The sequence below is a fragment of the Spermophilus citellus genome (assembly GCF_964194105.1).
Source record: "Spermophilus citellus genome assembly, contig: SCAFFOLD_438, whole genome shotgun sequence".
Lineage (NCBI taxonomy): Eukaryota > Metazoa > Chordata > Mammalia > Rodentia > Sciuridae > Spermophilus > Spermophilus citellus.
In genome coordinates this window covers 86,014-101,990 of record NW_027673104.1, presented here as the reverse complement: position 1 = coordinate 101,990, position 15,977 = coordinate 86,014, and the positions used below count along the sequence as shown (strand labels likewise).

Below are 15,977 nucleotides of genomic sequence, written 5' to 3'. Positions count from 1 at the left end.
CTGCAGGCTGGTAACGGGGACTGTGAGACTCTTTCACCAAGAGAACGCAGAGGCTCTGCTCCCCGTATCATGAAGGAGGGGTTCCCAGAAGATGGGGCCAGGAGGCCGGCAGAGTGTGTGGCTTTCTGTGGACTTCATGGGGTCTACAGAGGGGCCGAGGGCCCTGGAGGGCCGCAGTGCCCTGCCCAGCTGCCTCCTCCCTGGGAAACATCTCAAGTCCAACCTCAGGATGGACAGACCTGCCTGAGGAGCAGAGCCCTCTGCACCGAAGAAAGTGGCTTGGCCAGTAGCTGGGGCAGCAGAGTCCTGCTGAGCTCCTCGGAACTGTGGGGGACAGGCTGGGGTGGCCGGGGGACTACCTGGGTAGAGGAGGACTGTGGGAGTGGCTCTCGTTAGGGCAGGACTGCGGAGAGGGGCCCTGGTTGAGGGATGGCCCTGGTTAGGGCAGGGATGCCCTCTGCCCACGTCAGGGAGCCCCCAGCCCCACACGCTGTCCCCTTCGGGCAGTGGGGTGTCCACTGTGGGCCTGGCCCAGTGTCGTTGGGGACTGGGGCGCAGCTGTGACCCTCACCGGCTGCTGGCCAGGGACAGGCACCAAGCCCTGGTGTTCAGCAGGTGCCACGTGGCTCTGCTCGGGGGCAGCCACAGCGGCGACCCTCGCAGCCCGCACCCAGCCTACCTGCTCCAGGGGCGGCGCAGGGGAGAACCTCCGGGCGCAGGCGAGGAAGATGTCGGGGTCGGGCTTGCCGCCCTTCACCTCGGGGTCGTCCCCCAGCACGATGTGGTCAAACAGGCCGAAGAAGGCCTTGTGTCTGCTGGTCTTCATCTCGAACGACGTGGTCCCCGAGCTGGTGGCCAGGGCGAAGGGTATGCTGTGCTTCCGCAGGTGGTGGATCAGCTTCTCGGCCCCTGTGAGCAGGGCAAAAACCTCAGAGTGGGGGTCGGCCTCCTCCCAGGGACGGCTCTCCTGGGGGGGGCTGCAGGGGGGACTCGGAGCAGCCCCCAAAGGCCGTGGGCTGGAGGCTGGTCCCCAGGCCGGGTGCCAGGAGCAGGAGTGGTCCTGTACTGGGGCCCAGGAGCCTGGCGTGGACGGGGAGCCCGGCACCTGCTCCTCCCCGTCTGCTTCCTCCCTGCCAGGAGGCGAGCAGCCCTCCTCAGCCACATGCTCCCACCAGACGCTGTCCTGGCCACAGACCCAAATGACCGGCCCCAGTGGCCATGGACTGGCGCCTCTCCGGTTCTGAGCCGACAGGAGCCCCTTTCTTCCTTGAAGGCGGCTCACCTGGTGCCCGTCACAGTGAGGGGAGCCAGCACAGTGGGCAACAGCAGGCTCCAGCCTCCTCTTCCAGGGACTGTGCGATGGCTGGGGGGCTGTCTAGGAGGGGTCCCCAGCTCAGAAACAGCCCTACTCAGAGGTGGAAACAGAAAGCAGGACACCAGCGCAGGACGCACTGTGGCGCTGCCCTGCACGGGGAGCAGGAGACGATTTCCTGGAAAGAGGCGTGGCGGGCACACAGCAGCTGGGGGAGGCGGGGACGCCGCGGGGACGCCTGGGGCACGCAAGGCGCAGAAGAAGGCCAGGGCCTGGTGGAGCTGCCCACCCAACCGTGTCTCTGATCCAAGGCAGCGACCTCGCAGGACCACGCTCTGGGCCTTTCTGACAACCATCTGGATTGTGCACACCACAAGTGGGTGGCCACCCCACTGCTAGGGTGAGGGGGCCCCAGCCGCCCCGCAGAGAGGAGGAGAAGCAGGACAGAGGGTCAGCTCAGCACCCGCCCGGCACCCGCCCCGGCATCCGGGAGAAGCAGCAGCGCCGTTCACAGCCGAGGAGCAGCACCAGGCAAGAGCACCCCACGTGGCCACGGCGAGGAGCACTAACCACAGGACGTAGGGACACAGCTGCCCACCAGGCAAGGACACAGGCTGGTACCTGGGTCACGGGAGCCACAACTCCCGCCTGCACCGAGACTGCTGGGAAGGACACCTGGACCAGCCGAACCCAGGGCTTAGCTGAAAGTATTCCAAACAACTGCCGTGTCACTGTTTAACAGTGACCAGGGGCAGGGCCTCTACCTGTCAACCGCCACAGAAACGGCACACCTCCAACGTCCTGCGAGGGGACAGAGCCATGGCCGGGGATGACCTGGAGAAACGGTGCCAGCTGAGGCCGAGGCAGGCCCGGCGGCCCCAGCCCACGACAGGCAGGTCCAGGCGCCCTGCACCCGCCGGGGTAAGGACACAGCGTCCCCACACCCCGACATCACCAGTCCTGCAAGAGACGAACAGGACTCACCCAGAGGACAAGAGCAGCCAACGGGAGGGAGCAGACAGAGCGAGGCAGACGTGAGGTTGGCGGGACTCGCCTGGCAGCAGCTTCACACTGGTCACCAGTGCGCCCAAGCGGAGGTGGGGACCCAAAGGGGCAGCCGAGGGCCCGCGGTCTACAGAGACCACCTCAGACGCAGACACACAGCAGGTTAAACGCACAGAGGGAGGGCGAGAGCCACAGATAACACGACTCCCCGGACACCGCCAGACGAAGCACAGGCAGGTGGATCTCAGAACAGGGAAGGGCCATCACCAGGGACACAGAGGGACACTTTGCTGTGATCACACACAAGTCATCACAGCAGACAGCTCTGAACGTGCGCATGACGCGGCTTCAGGCCACGTCGGGCGAACACAGTGAGGACTAGGGGACGGAGACCCGTAGGAGGGCGGACTGCAGTCTCCCTCCCGTCCCGTCTTGGTAACGCAGGACAAGCAGACAGGAAGTGAGCGGGGGAGAGCGGACGTCCAAGGTCCGACCCAGGGTCTGTTACATGAACACACATTCACAGTGGAACCCTGGTCACTTTCCAGTCACATGGGACATCCAGAAGACAGAGGTACTTGACCCTGGACGACCTCGTTCTCAAAGTTTTCCAGTTACTGACATCAGGCAGAATCTGCTCCCTGAGCAAGTCAGAGCTAAGTGCGACACCAACAGTGGAAGGTGTTGGGAAACCACAAGTGTCTGGGTGGGAACAACACCGTCCTAGGTCAAGACGACCTCCCAGGGGACTCAGCCAAGACGGTAGAGAACCAGTCACGGCCGGGTCCCTGGGCACACCTCGAGGAGTGGAAGGGAGAAGGCGGCAGGGGAGGAGGACGAGGAGGAGCTGGAGAGAAGCTGCGGGCCCACAGCTGGTTCCTGGAAGAGGTCATCGAGGGACAGGCGGGCCACAGCTGGACGGGCCAGGGAGACAGGGAGAGGGAGCTCAGCGAGCCGGCCGGGGTCAGAGAGCAGACAGCAACTGGAGCCACTTCGCGCAGCAGCTTGGACCCTGGCTCTGGAGACCAGCCTGGGACAGACACCAGCTCGTGGGAAGACAGGGACGGGCCGAACAGCCTCCTAGCCAGGAAGGAAACCAGGTGCAGGCAAGGCCTTCCCTCTCCAGGCTCCAGCGGCCTGTCCCTGAACAGGCCACAGGCCACGGGCCGCGGGCAGGAAACTCGCAACCTGTTCCCGGCAAGTGGAGGGGCGCTCCCCAGCTCCTCACGCCACCCGCACTTCCCGGACGCCAAAGCCAAAGCCAGGGAGAGAGCCACAGCTGCCTCAGCCCCTGTCCACACACACACCTGCGCGTGCAAAGAGGACCCCGAGCAAGGGCGCCACCCGGGAGCTGCTGAGGAGCTGTCCCTGAGGTGGCCCGCAGCACTACAGACCCGCATCACACCGGACTGAACTCAGGAGCCGCATCCCAGAGACCTTGAGACAACTGCACGGCCTGTGGGCAAAAGGCAATTACAAGAGCAGGGCAATAATGCACCTCCTCCTGGATACACAGGGATCACAGCCGAGTCCCCCAACCACCCCAACTAACAAGTGGCACATGGCACCTTGACCAAGTTCCAAAAGTCAGGGGAGTGCATGCTCCTCTCTGAAGCATGCTGTAAAAAGGAAAAAAATGGCTCAAGTTCTTTGGTGCTGTAAATTTTCATGTCACCGTTGTGTTTTGTTGAAGCCGACCCTGGTAACACTGCTCTTCCTGTGACCGTTTTCAAGGTACTAACGTAGCGGCAGCGGCGCAGTCAGAGCGCACAACAGCACATCTCCAACTGCAGGGCACACCCGCCCAGGAACCCAGAGGGGCTTCGGGTGGTTTTCTGCAGTCTGGGGAGGGCCCTGAGCAGCGCTCCACAGCACTGTCCCCCTACCTGCCGTCCACGACTGGTCCCAAGCCAGCTCACGGGCCGAGGTCCTGCAAAGCCTTTGGGAGCAGAGGGAAAGGGGCCCATGACAACCGGCTGAAGGCAGGTCTCAGGCTCGGGACTCTCGCCTTGGGCCTCCACTTGTGCCAGTGACCTCTCGGCGGCGGTGGGTGATGTGAGGGCAGGGCAGCGCGAGTCCAAGGACACAGCGAGCCTCACCACGCACGCAGGGAAGCCCAGTCCACGCCCGCCGGCTGCACAGCCCTGCATAAGCCTCGGTAACAAGGAACGTGGTCCTGTCCCTCTAGAAACTCACGTCCAGGACATGCTGGCCACCAGCACTGCCGGTGCGCTCTGAGAAGGACAGGGCTCTCGGGGGTACCTGGCCCAGTCCTGGGAGAAGCTGCTGAGTTGACCAGTAAGGGAACCCCCACAGCTCCCGGGGCTGGCTGCGGGGAAGGGCAGCTGTCCATGGCTGGGGTCAGCTTCCCAGGCTGCTCTCCAGGGCAAGGCACAGCAACGGGAGGAGCCGGCAACCACCACGGGCACAGGCTGGATCCTCCTGGAGGCCCAGGGCGGGGAGAAGACTCTCAAGGGAAAGTGCAGCGAGACCCACAGCGCCACAGGGTTCGTTGAGCTCCCCAAGCCCGTGAGTGACGTGTCCCTGGAAACCGGCCAGCTGGCTCCACCTGCCCTGGCCTGAGAGCGAGCGAGGGAGGGAGGGAGGGAGGGACTGGGCTAGGAGGAGAGCCCACCCGCAGAGCCGGGCCCACCGCAGACGCCCTGGGTGCAGGGAATCAGGTCTGAAGAGCTCATGGCTGGAGGCGCGTGGAAGGGAGCCCTGTGGAGTGACACGTGGCTGGTGGGCCCAAGCCGCCCGGCCACCTGGAAACCTCATCACAGAGCTGCGCAGGGGCCTGTCCTGCCGCCTGGCTCTCACTGTCCAGCCACCCTCCTGCTGCATCCTGAGGAGTGGGGACCCCACGCACCCGCCCCAGGCCCCTCTGCCAGTCCCCTAGGGGCAGGGGACCCACAGCACACACGCCACAGTAGAGGTTATGGGCTGAGAGGTGCACGGTGGCCCAGACACAGAGGAGGAGCCCAGGAGCTGGAAGGCAGGAGGGAGCCTCCCTGGGGCCCTGGAGGAGCCGCCCTGGTCTTGAAGTCCGCCCTCAGGGCTGCAGTCAGCTCGCTCAGCTGCTGGTACCAGTCCCCGTTTCTGGAGCTTCGTCACAGCGGCCTCGGGAAACCAAGGCACAGGTCCGTCTCGACTGACCGAGCAGCACGCACGCAGGGCCAGGCGCGTGTCAAGTCTCCCATGTGAAGACCCAGGCAGGACAGGGACCTGCTGGGAGCCAGGACAACCCGGGGGAGAAGAGCTGCTGACACAACCAGGGCTCAGGGGGACGCGAGTCAGGGGGTCCCTACAACAAGGGCAGAGGCTACAGAGGAGGGGGCCTTGGGACAGAGAGCCCTTGAAGATCAGCACCAAGAACCCCCCCCGGCCGGCCGTCTGGATCAGCAGCGTCTCCCGAAGGCCCCAGCATGGAAGCCTCGGTCCCCAGGGTGGTACCCACGGAAGGTGGCCAGACCTTCAGGAGTGAGGCCCAGGGCAAGGTCTTCGTGTCTGGGGGCACTGGGACCCCAGTCTCTTCCTCTCCTTCCACTTGCTGGGTCACTCTGAGGGGGAGGGCTGCTTCGCCACAAGGTCCCTGCAAGCCATGCTGGAGCCACAGCCTGGAGCCAAGGCCACCTGCCCATGGACTGGACCCCAAACCACGCGCCCCAGGAAGCCTCCTTCGTCACTTGGTCATGTGAACCCCAGCTCTTCAGGAAGCCAGCAGCGGAGAGATGGACAGGAAAGCGCACTGACCAGTGTCCCCCTACGGCTTGTGTCCTTGCTGGTTGGAGACCTAGGAGCCACGCAGACGTCAACAAGGGACCACGCTCACACAACCCAGGCAGGGCCTGGCGGCCGGTTCCTGAGAGCAGCCCCACTGCCTGGCTATGAAGACCCTCTGCACACCCAGGACAGCCTCTCCTGACCCCTCCCCCTCCCTGGGGGACGCTCAGGGGGCAGTCTCCTGCTCCTCTCAAGGTCCCCTGGGGGCCTCAGCTCACTGTCCAAGGTCACACCCATCCTTGAAGCGGGAGAGCCCAGCACAAGGTGTCCTGGGCTGCTGCGCTCCCTCCCCCTGTACCGGGTGCTGCGCTCCCTCCCCCTGTACCCAGGTGTGCGCTCCCTCCCCCTGTACCCAGGTGTGCGCTCCCACCCCCTGTACCGGGTGCTGCGCTCCCTCCCCCTGTACCCAGGTGTGCGCTCCCTCCCCCTGTACCCAGGTGTGCGCTCCCTCCCCCTGTACCCAGGTGTGCACTCCCTCCCCCTGTACCCAGGTGTGTGCTCCCACCCCCTGTACCGGGTGCTGCGCTCCCTCCCCCTGTACCGGGTGCTGCGCTCCCTCCCCCTGTACCCAGGTGTGTGCTCCCACCCCCTGTACCCAGGTGTGCGCTCCCTCCCCCTGTACCCGGGTGCTGCGCTCCCTCCCGCTGTACTGGGTGCTGCACTCCCTCCCGCTGTACCGGGTGCTGCGCTCCCTCCCCCTGTACTGGGTGCTGCACTCCCTCCCCCTGTACCGGGTGCTGCGCTCCCTCCCCCTGTACCCAGGTGTGCGCTCCCTCCCCCTGTACCGGGTGCTGCGCTCCCTCCCGCTGTACTGGGTGCTGCACTCCCTCCCCCTGTACCCAGGTGTGCGCCTCAGCCAACAGAAGGGCAGTGACTTCGGGGTGCAGTCATGACAGGCACTGTCTCCCTTCTGTCCTGGGTCTGGTCCCAAGGCAAGAGGAGAGGAAGCAGGCTGAGGGGGGCGGGAGGCCAGGGCTCGGCAGGGCGTCTGTGCCCCTGGGGTCCTGCACTCTGCATCAGGAGGCATGGGATGGGGTGGCTCTCAGGAGACCCGCGCAGGCTGCCCTAGGTCCATCAGCGCAGGGCTCTCAGCAAGAAGACAGCAGCACGTGATGTGATGTCAAGCCTAGGACGCAGCCACTGGCAGCCACAGACGTCTCCAAACTCTGTGAGAGAGGTGGGCGCTTCCACCCTGTGGATGGCCCCACGCTGTGCTCACCTCCCAGATGGGAGACCCCACGGGGCCTTACGCTCAGCAACCAGTGATCACACACCTGCGTCACATTAGTCGACACCTGCGGGGCAGCAACCTCGGGCGTGAATGAAGAACTGCCCTTCAGTGACCTGTGCGGGGGCAGGGAGTCTCTCCAGGGCTGGCCCATCCTCGTCCCCGTGTAGGCAGAAGACACCACCTGCTCTGACACAGGTTCCTCCCACAGAGGCCCCTGGCCGCAGCTCTGACCCAGGGCTCCTGAGGCTGTGGCCTGGGGATCCAGGTTCAGCCTGAGCGCTCCCCAGGACACACACACACACACACACACACACACACACACACACACACACACACGGCGTCACACTCACGCAGAGTTTTTAGAATGGTAATGACAAATATCACCTAAATTTGTAAGTGGCTGAAACACAGGCCTTTTCTGTTTAAATCTCGCACCTGGGCCCATGCCTAGGGAAATGTCCTGCACAACGCTTGTGGCCCCTTGCAGGAAGGTGGGGTGGCCACACAGCTGTGTGCGGGCCTCTCAGAGACCCCATTCAAGGCTGCCGACCCCATGGGCCTGGATGCCAGCTCCTGGGAACGCGTGTCCACCTAGGTGTCGGCAGGGCCCCCTCCTTCCCCAGGTGGTCCCAAGGACTTCTCACTGCGGGGAAGGCATGGGCTGTGACAGGGCACCGTGACCGCGCCCAGACCTGCAGCACTCATTCCCAGGGGCCTCTGCAGAGCGTGAACAGCTGTGGAACTCAGGGACCTGGCTCTGCAGCACGGGAGGCAGGTGGTGGGCAGGGGGTGGGCAAGGGTCGGGCAGAGGGAGGAAGAGGGCTGGGTGTACAAGAGGAGAAAGACTCCTGCCGGGCGGCGGGGCTCTGGACTTCTGCAGCAGGGGCCCAGCTCAGGGCAGAGTGGGAATCCGCACCAGGGCCATTGCAGGCTGGGCTTGTCGGGGTATGCGGGGGACCCCCGGTGAAGAGCCCAGCTGCAGCCTGCCTGCCCTGGATGTCCCCAAGGATCCTGGGTCACAGGCGTGGTCCCCAGCCTGGGGGATCCTGGGAAGTGGTTGGTGGAATCTGGGGAGGCCTGTTGGGGGAGGTATGGGGAGGTCCCAGGAGGACCCCTGTGCCTTGGAGGGAGTGGGGGGGACTTGCACCTGGGGGGGGGAGGGGCCTTGCACCTGGGAAGGGGTGGGAGGGGGTGGGACCCTGTGCTTGGGAGGATATTGGAAGGGGTGGGAGCGGGAGGGACCCTGCTCCTGGGAGGGGGTGGGGGGGAGGGGGCCCTGCACCTGGGAGTGGGTGGGAGAGGGACCCTGTGCCTGGGAGGGGGTGATGCACCTTGGAGGGGGTCCCAGGGGGGTGGGGCCCTGCACCTTGGAGGGGGTGCGGGGAGGGGGCCCTGCGCCTTGGGGGGGGCCCTGCACCCTGCGCCTCCTGGCCCTTTGCTCCCCGGCTACCCTGAAGGGAACAGGTCTGCCTCAGTGCAGCTCCCACCACTGCAACTGGGCTGCCCTGGGCTCAAAGGCCCGAGAGACCAGCGGTCAGGCACTGGAGCCCCTGAAACCCCGGGCGACACTCACCTCCGCTCCCTACACTCTAACCTCAGGCGAGGGGTCCCAGGGAGGGACCGACTAGCCCAACTGTCCTGCCCCTGGGCTCAGATCCAGGCAGCATCTGGACGGATCTCGGCCGGCCACAGGGCCTTGGCAGAGTCCCCCAAGTCAACCTGAGGCCACTGGACTCCTGCTAGCCCTCCCTCAGCTCCCCGAGTCCCAGGGCTGCCTCTGCGACACCTCCACGGCACGTGTCGTGTCCCCTGACTGCACCAGGCTGCGCTGCTTTCTCCCACACGTGCCCGTGCAGGGAGGCCACACCAGGCTTCCCTTAGGGGCTGCCTGGGCAGTGCAGGGCTCCTTGAAAGGACGCGCCAGCTGGGTGGGCTCAGAGAGGTGCCCCCAACACGGTGGGCTGCCACGCAGCCCGTTCTGAAGTGAAGGCCACGGGACTAACCTCTGTCCTCTCCTCTGTCCCTGGTGCCTTTACCGCCCCCAGCATGAGTCAGAGGAACCTTGAATCCCGTTCCCTGGGCAGGTCATAGAAACGACAGCTCTCTTGTCCCAAAGCAAGCCATGCACTAGGCGCACCCCCCCTTCTCCCTGGAAGGCCCTCTTTCCAGAAGGCCCCGCCTGCACCAGGGAGGAAGCTGCACTGCCCACAGAGGCCGGGAGGAATCGGATGGAGCAGGCTGAGCAGTTGGTTTTCTGAGCCTGTGACCACAGCACCTGGCAGGAACAACTCGGGAGAGATTCACCACGGCTCATGGGAGGGAGGGAGGGCTGGCGGGCGCTGGCCAGAGAGAAGCCGCAGCCCTCCAGGACGCACCCAGAGGCCCGCCCCAGCACCCAGGCTCCCCATCGCAGCTGCCAATCACAGCTCCAAATGACTCCTCCATCGACAGAGTCAGAGGCCTCCTGATCCAGCGCCTGCCCAGCTCTAAGGCTGTTGCTCTAAGGATTTGTGGCTTCAAAACCAAAGTACAAAACATGTACTTAAATAGCATGTTATTATCAGCAAGAGAACAATGTAAGTCAGAAGGCATCGACGGCTTATTGAATCCTCTCCATTCTCTGTTGCAATTCCACACGGCAAGACGATCCAAACTCACTTGTCAGAAAAGGACAGAGCCCCATGGCACAGATCTGAAGAAGCACTGGATTCGTCACACAGAAGACCCTACTCGATTCTCTCAAGGTGGCCCTGCCACGGCCTGCAAGCCCAGAGGTCAGCGTGCCACCCTCCTCCACTTCTCTGCATCCCGAGGTGACCTCTAAAGCGTGAAGTGGAACCACCCTGCCCCGTGCACAGGATGAAGAGAAAACTGGAGATGAGTGAAGACGCGGGGAGACCCGGGACGTGGCTAGGGCCTGGACTGCGGGGAGACCTGGGGGTGGCTGAGCAGGGCTCCGTGTCCCTGGGAGGTCGAGCACACAATCTCCAGTTAAGGGACACACTGACCGACAGCCTTCACCCACAGACCCTCGGTGTTCCAGCCAGGCGACCAGGCCAGCAGGACAAGGGGTGCGCGCAGAGTCCCAGCAGAGCACAGGCAGGGAAGGCGGGGAAGGGGGCTGCACGGGCAAGACCCGGCGCTCCCGCTCTTCCTCAACCCGAAGAGAAGGTAGGCCACGGGAAACGGTCTCCACAGACCCTTAGCCATCTACAGGAACAGAAGACCTGGACACAAGAATCCGAAAAGAGGGGGCACTGCAGCCCCACAGCAAGGGAGAGCTAGAGAGGGGGCCGTCTGCTGGTGTGACCCCAGGAAGTGCATGCCCTACAGGAAGGGCACGTCCCAGGCGCTCGGCCTGCCACGCCCGAGTCGTGAGAGCAGAACTGAGCAGGCCCCAAGAATGAGGAGACTCAATCCTCACAGCGACCTTCAGTCCAAGCCACGTGGGCCAAGGCTGCACAGGGAACCCCACTGAGCAGGGTAAGAAGAGCAGGTCACACTCCTGATGAGACGAGGCAGAGCTCAGGTTCAAGAGCAGATCAAGAGAGTCAGATGCCATGCACAAGAGGGGCTCAACACAGGAAGAGCAGAGGACAGGCGCACACGGTCATCCCACTGCAGCAGGCAAAGCACCTGGAGAGGCCGAGCACGGAGAAGAGCAAGCAGCTTCCCAGAACAGACGGTCACAGTCCAGCAAGGGGCCGGAGCCTTCCGCCCAGGCCTGGGCAGGACAGGAGGCCTCCCCAGCACGGCAGGTCTAGCTAGAGCAACAGGGAGAGGGGGGAACACAGGAACCCACCCTGGAACACAGGTCAGAGCCCTGTTCACAGGCAAGATGGTGGTGTGCACGGAGAAACTCGCAGGAGGACGCCTGTGCACACCAAACTGCTAAAGTAGACCCACTCAGAGGAGCTGCAGGACACAAAGCCAACCACATCAGGCACATCTCTGCACAGGACGACCATCAGAGGAAGTCGCTGAATCCAGGGCGCTCAGATGGCCCAAAGAACACAGCACTCAGGGACGACCCACCGGGGCGGATCGGCCTGTGCACCCAACCCCAGAACGGCAGGAAGAGATGAAGGGGACGCCCACAGACCACGCCAACGCCACGACAGCCGACGTGCTCAGAGTGAGGACAGCGGCCTGTGAGTTCAAACAATCCCACCCAAATCCCAGTGGGGTCTTTTCAGGAATAGAGAAACCCACCCTGAAACCTGCATGGAATTTTGAGAGACCCAGAGCAGCCAGGAGCCATCTGGACAAAGCAGGCCAGCGTGGGAAACTGTCACTTCCTCCTCTCAACAGGTGTCACAAACCTGCGGTCACCACAACAGTGTGGCCCTGGAGTCCACAAGCCCAGAAATGAGCCCTTCCACGTGGGCACGGACACTCTGTGACAAGACAGCCAGACCCCTGGCCACAGGGAAGAGAAGACTGCAACACATGGCGGGGGACAAGGGACATTCCCACGGGAGAGAACACAGTCGGACCTGTAACCAGGGCCACGTTCAGAATTCATCAAAGTGGACCCAAGATGAAACCCAAGACCTGGAGTGACCAACTCCTGGGAGGAGAGGAGGAGAGCATCCAAGAGATGGGCACACCAAGAACCAAAGGCCGCATTACAGAGGGACAAAGGGCGCGAGGAGCATTTCTCCGAGGTAGAGATGGGCGAACACTTATTCAGATGCTTTCCATCACCAAGAAACGCACTTCAGAGCCACAGTGAGACGTCACCACACCCACTGTAGGACAGGTGTCACGCACTGTGAACTAGGCACGAGGAGGGCTGAGGTGGGAGGACCCAGTCAGAGGTGGGAGGACCCAGATTGAGGTGGGAGGACCCAGTCAGAGGTGGGAGGACCCAGTTAGAGGTGGGAGGACCCAGTCAGAGGCGGGAGGACCCAGTTGAGGCGGGAGGACCCAGTTGAGGCGGGCCTCAGCCACTGAGACTCAGCAGTCTGGCGAGACCCTAGAGCTCAGCGGTAGAGCATCCCGGGTTCCACCCCCAGGACCAGTAAGAAGACAAAGGGGATGTGTGGCCTCCGTGGCAATTCTGCAGGGATGGCCACCTGCTGCAGCACCTTCACTTCTGGGCACACCCCTGAAGAAATGAACGGTGGCCCTCAGGGACGGCCCAGCGCAGGCTCAGAGCAGCACTCTTCACAGGCCGGGAAGCAGGAGAGCACCCCGAGCCCCCAAGACGGCGAGGAAAGGAGAAGCGGCCCGCACACGAGGGAACGCCGCTCCGCCTCATGGAGGACAGGCGTCCCGTGCTCCAACGTGGTGCTCCCGGGACGTGGTGCTCAGTGAGACTGGCCCGTCCAGAGGACCGACCCTGCAGGATTCCACCGAGCACAGGTGCCCAGAGGGGCCAAGCTCCCAGAAGCAGCAGCAGGGGGCTGGCTGCAGAGGCCAAGGGGGTGGTGTCAGAGCTGCAAGGTGAAGGCCCTGCAGACCCGCCAGGTAGCAACGGAGTCCAGTTTGACCACTCACCTGCGGCGGTGGTGAGGCACCCGTGAGGCCGTGCCGTGTGAACCCCAACGTAAAACACAACTGTCAACTGTCCAGATGTGTCCCCTCAAGACTCGCCATGCACAAATGGTACAGAAAGACCAAGATGCAGAGAAGCGGGATCATACAAGTCAGAGCGCACCTCCGCGCCGGCACGATTCCCCTGACAGCTGCAGGTCCACGGTGACCATGGTGGCTGCAGATCCTCTCCTCTGGCCCCAGGAATCTTAGACAACACTCCCTCTTTACCTAGAGGAGTCAGAGAGCCCATTTCCTGGCCTGTAACAGGAACCCCTGCCCTTCTGTCTTCAGCAGGCGATGCAGGGCCCACCGGACCTCAGTGAACAGGCCCAAGGGAACTGGACTCAGGCCCAGCAGCAGCCTGAGCTGGGGCAGGGAGGAGGACGGCTCAGGGGAGCACTTCCCCAGCAAAGGCAGGCCCTGGGTCCACCCCCAGCACCCCTCCAGAAACTATGAAGAATTGAAGGGCTACCTGACAGGCATACAAACACGATAAAATTAAAATGAAGCAGGGCTTTAACTTTTTGAAAATTAAGCCTCTTTGGAGAGATTTAGCTGCTTATCGCACCGTTAAAAGTTTGAATAGTTGCTGAAATATTAATCCTTTATCTGATTTTGCAAAGACAAAGGCAAAGCCACCGCTGGAGCTCGACTCTGGAGTAATTCCAAGAGGAACACAGCCGTTAGAGAAGACTGACAAAGAGCTGGGGGTGACTCGGGGGTAGAGCGCCTGCCTCGCATGAGCAAGGCCCTGGGTTGGATTTCCAGCACGGCAGGAAAAAAAAAAAAAAAGGTAGGATATTGATAAACACAAAACCCAGGTGTGTTTGGACCCCAGACATCAGTGAAACTGACGCATGTGGTAGTAAGCAGCCCCCGAGAGAACACAGCGTCGTCACCACACCCCACGGTGTCCACCCAACTCTGTGGTCCTGAGACTGCACGGGACACAGAAAGTCAAGCCCAGCGTGCTGACCTCGGAGCGAGTCCCCAGGTCGCGGGGTTCCCACTGTGGCCCCGAGGCAGGGAGACACGTACCTGGCATGAGCTGGGCTGTAGGGAACAGCCCCTGGAGCTTGGCCTGGCTCTCCTCCACCAGCTCCTCTTTGGACATGGGCAGCTGCAGGACGTCGATGATGATCTGAGCCGCTTCCAGGGCCGTCTTGCCCATGACCAGCGACTTGACGTCCCAGCTGTACTCCTTCTCGTAGCGACCACAGATTTCCTGGAACACCACGGAATACAGCCGCTCCGTATCTGCAGAGACGGAGAGATGGAGAGTTCTAGTGCACAGACGCACTGACAGGAAGTGGAAGACAGACAGCACGCAGGCCTCGCTCTGTGCAAGAGGCTTCCGGGGATGCCCAGGCAAACGGCCGAGATGGCTGGAGGTCGCTGCCATCAAGGGTGCCGGACGCAGCCGGCCTTGCAGTGCTTTGGACCCCTGGGCAAGGTCCCAGTGTGGCTTGGGGACCTGCGCTCCATCCCACAGCTCTACCCGGCATTCCCAAGTATGCCAGGGTGGCACCAACCACGCATGGTCAGGCGTGAGGGCCACACCGTCAGGGACTTGTCGCACTGCCCCGGACAGACTCCCAGTCACGAGGCACCTGGCCATGGACGCGGCCACAGCCTTCCAGGTGAGAAGGGGACACACACACGGTGTGTGCTGGCATGGGGACAAGCTGGCTGAGCACTGAACCCGTGCTCTGAGGAGGGGGCCTTGTGAATGTGCACTTGTCCAGGGAACCTTCCCCTTGCACCTCCCTCACGACGGGAGGGACACCTGTGAGAGCGTGAGCCCCAGCAGTGTGGCCCTAACCCCTGTTGTGACACCCCAATGCATCCAAGGCAGGGAGTAGCTCTCCTGCGTGGGCTACGCCCTCCACCACCAGGGATTTTTTCGGGGGGGTGGTTACCGGGGGTTGAACTCGGGGCCCCGGCCCCAAGCCCCATCCCCAGCCCTATTTTGCATCTTATTTGCAGACGGGGTCTCCCCAGCTGCTCAGGGCCTCCATGTTCCTGGGGCTCCACCTGTGGCTGTGCCGGCTGCACTGGGGTCTGCTCCTCACGGTGCTGGGTGCTTGTGGTCGGCCGCAGGGTCACCGCAGGCCACCCCGCAGGCCGCCCTCCTGGCCCAGGGCTCGCTGCCCTCCCTCTGGGAACACCAGCCCCCGCTCCTGCATGGGGCAGCACAGGTGGCTGGAGGGGACTCGGCTCCTGCCCGGGCTTCAGGGTGGGCCGCAGCCCTGCCCGCCCCCGGCCCACCTGCAGCCCTCTGTGGCAGCCTTCCTGCTCCTGGGACCCTGGGCGGGCAGCAGGACAAGGAGATGGACGTCGGGCTTTCCCAGGGCTGCCCACCTGCTCTGTGGCAGGCAGGCAGCAAGAGTGACGGGGACAGGGACGACGGAGAGGAGAGCCCTGGGGGGTGCCCCGAGCAGGGCGAGCTCAGAAAACTCTGCCTCCTTTCAAGAGGGTTCAGACAGTGTTTGCGCAGAGCTTAGAACGTCACCGAGCTTTTAATTTAAACCACACCGAGCTGGAGGGTTACCAATCTGTCGGGGACTGCGCAGACAGCCACTTTCCCCACAGTTTAGATAAGATCACCCCAAATCCTCGCAGAACAGGGAGGGATCTAAACAAGTGATTAAATTCCTCAGATCAAATGATCCGAAGCTGATGACAGCATCCTGGAAATTAAAGGTGCAGCGCTTCAGAAGAACCAAGGGGTTAAGGTGCCAGCACGCCGTGCCAGGTACCCCGCGCGTCCCCCGCCCATGGAGGAGCCTCACCCTCCCGCCACCTCCACCAGGAGACCCAGCTGGTTTTCAACTGCGGCCACGAGGGACCCAGGAGCTGCCGACCTCACCCAGAGGAGCTCCAGGCAGCACCCGCAGGGACCGAATGGAGCCAGCAGGCGAGGAAGGGGCAGGCAGGAGACGGGGGCCAGAGAGCCTGGCACGGTGAACCCCAGCACAGGCAGGTCTCCCAGGTGGGAGGAGGACACTGCACTCCTGCTCACACTCACAACAGGGCTGCAGGAGGAGCCCTGCCCTGGGGGAGGTGGAGCCTGTGGCCCCCAGGGCCTGGTGCAGACCCAGGGTC

At 63.3% G+C, this 15,977-nt stretch overlaps 1 protein-coding gene across 2 annotated transcripts in view; it reads right to left on the bottom strand.

The window, feature by feature from the left end:
* Positions 1-15,977, bottom strand: part of PUDP (pseudouridine 5'-phosphatase) — a 79,149-nt gene that overhangs the window by 36,156 nt on the left and 27,016 nt on the right. For both annotated transcript variants that reach the window (XM_081312139.1, XM_081312138.1), the window contains exons 2-3: positions 13,911-14,129; positions 680-909 (exon numbers count right to left, since the gene is read on the bottom strand). In XM_081312139.1, the coding sequence (XP_081168265.1) occupies positions 680-909; positions 13,911-14,129 (449 nt within the window). The remainder of the gene's footprint in view (positions 1-679; positions 910-13,910; positions 14,130-15,977) is intronic.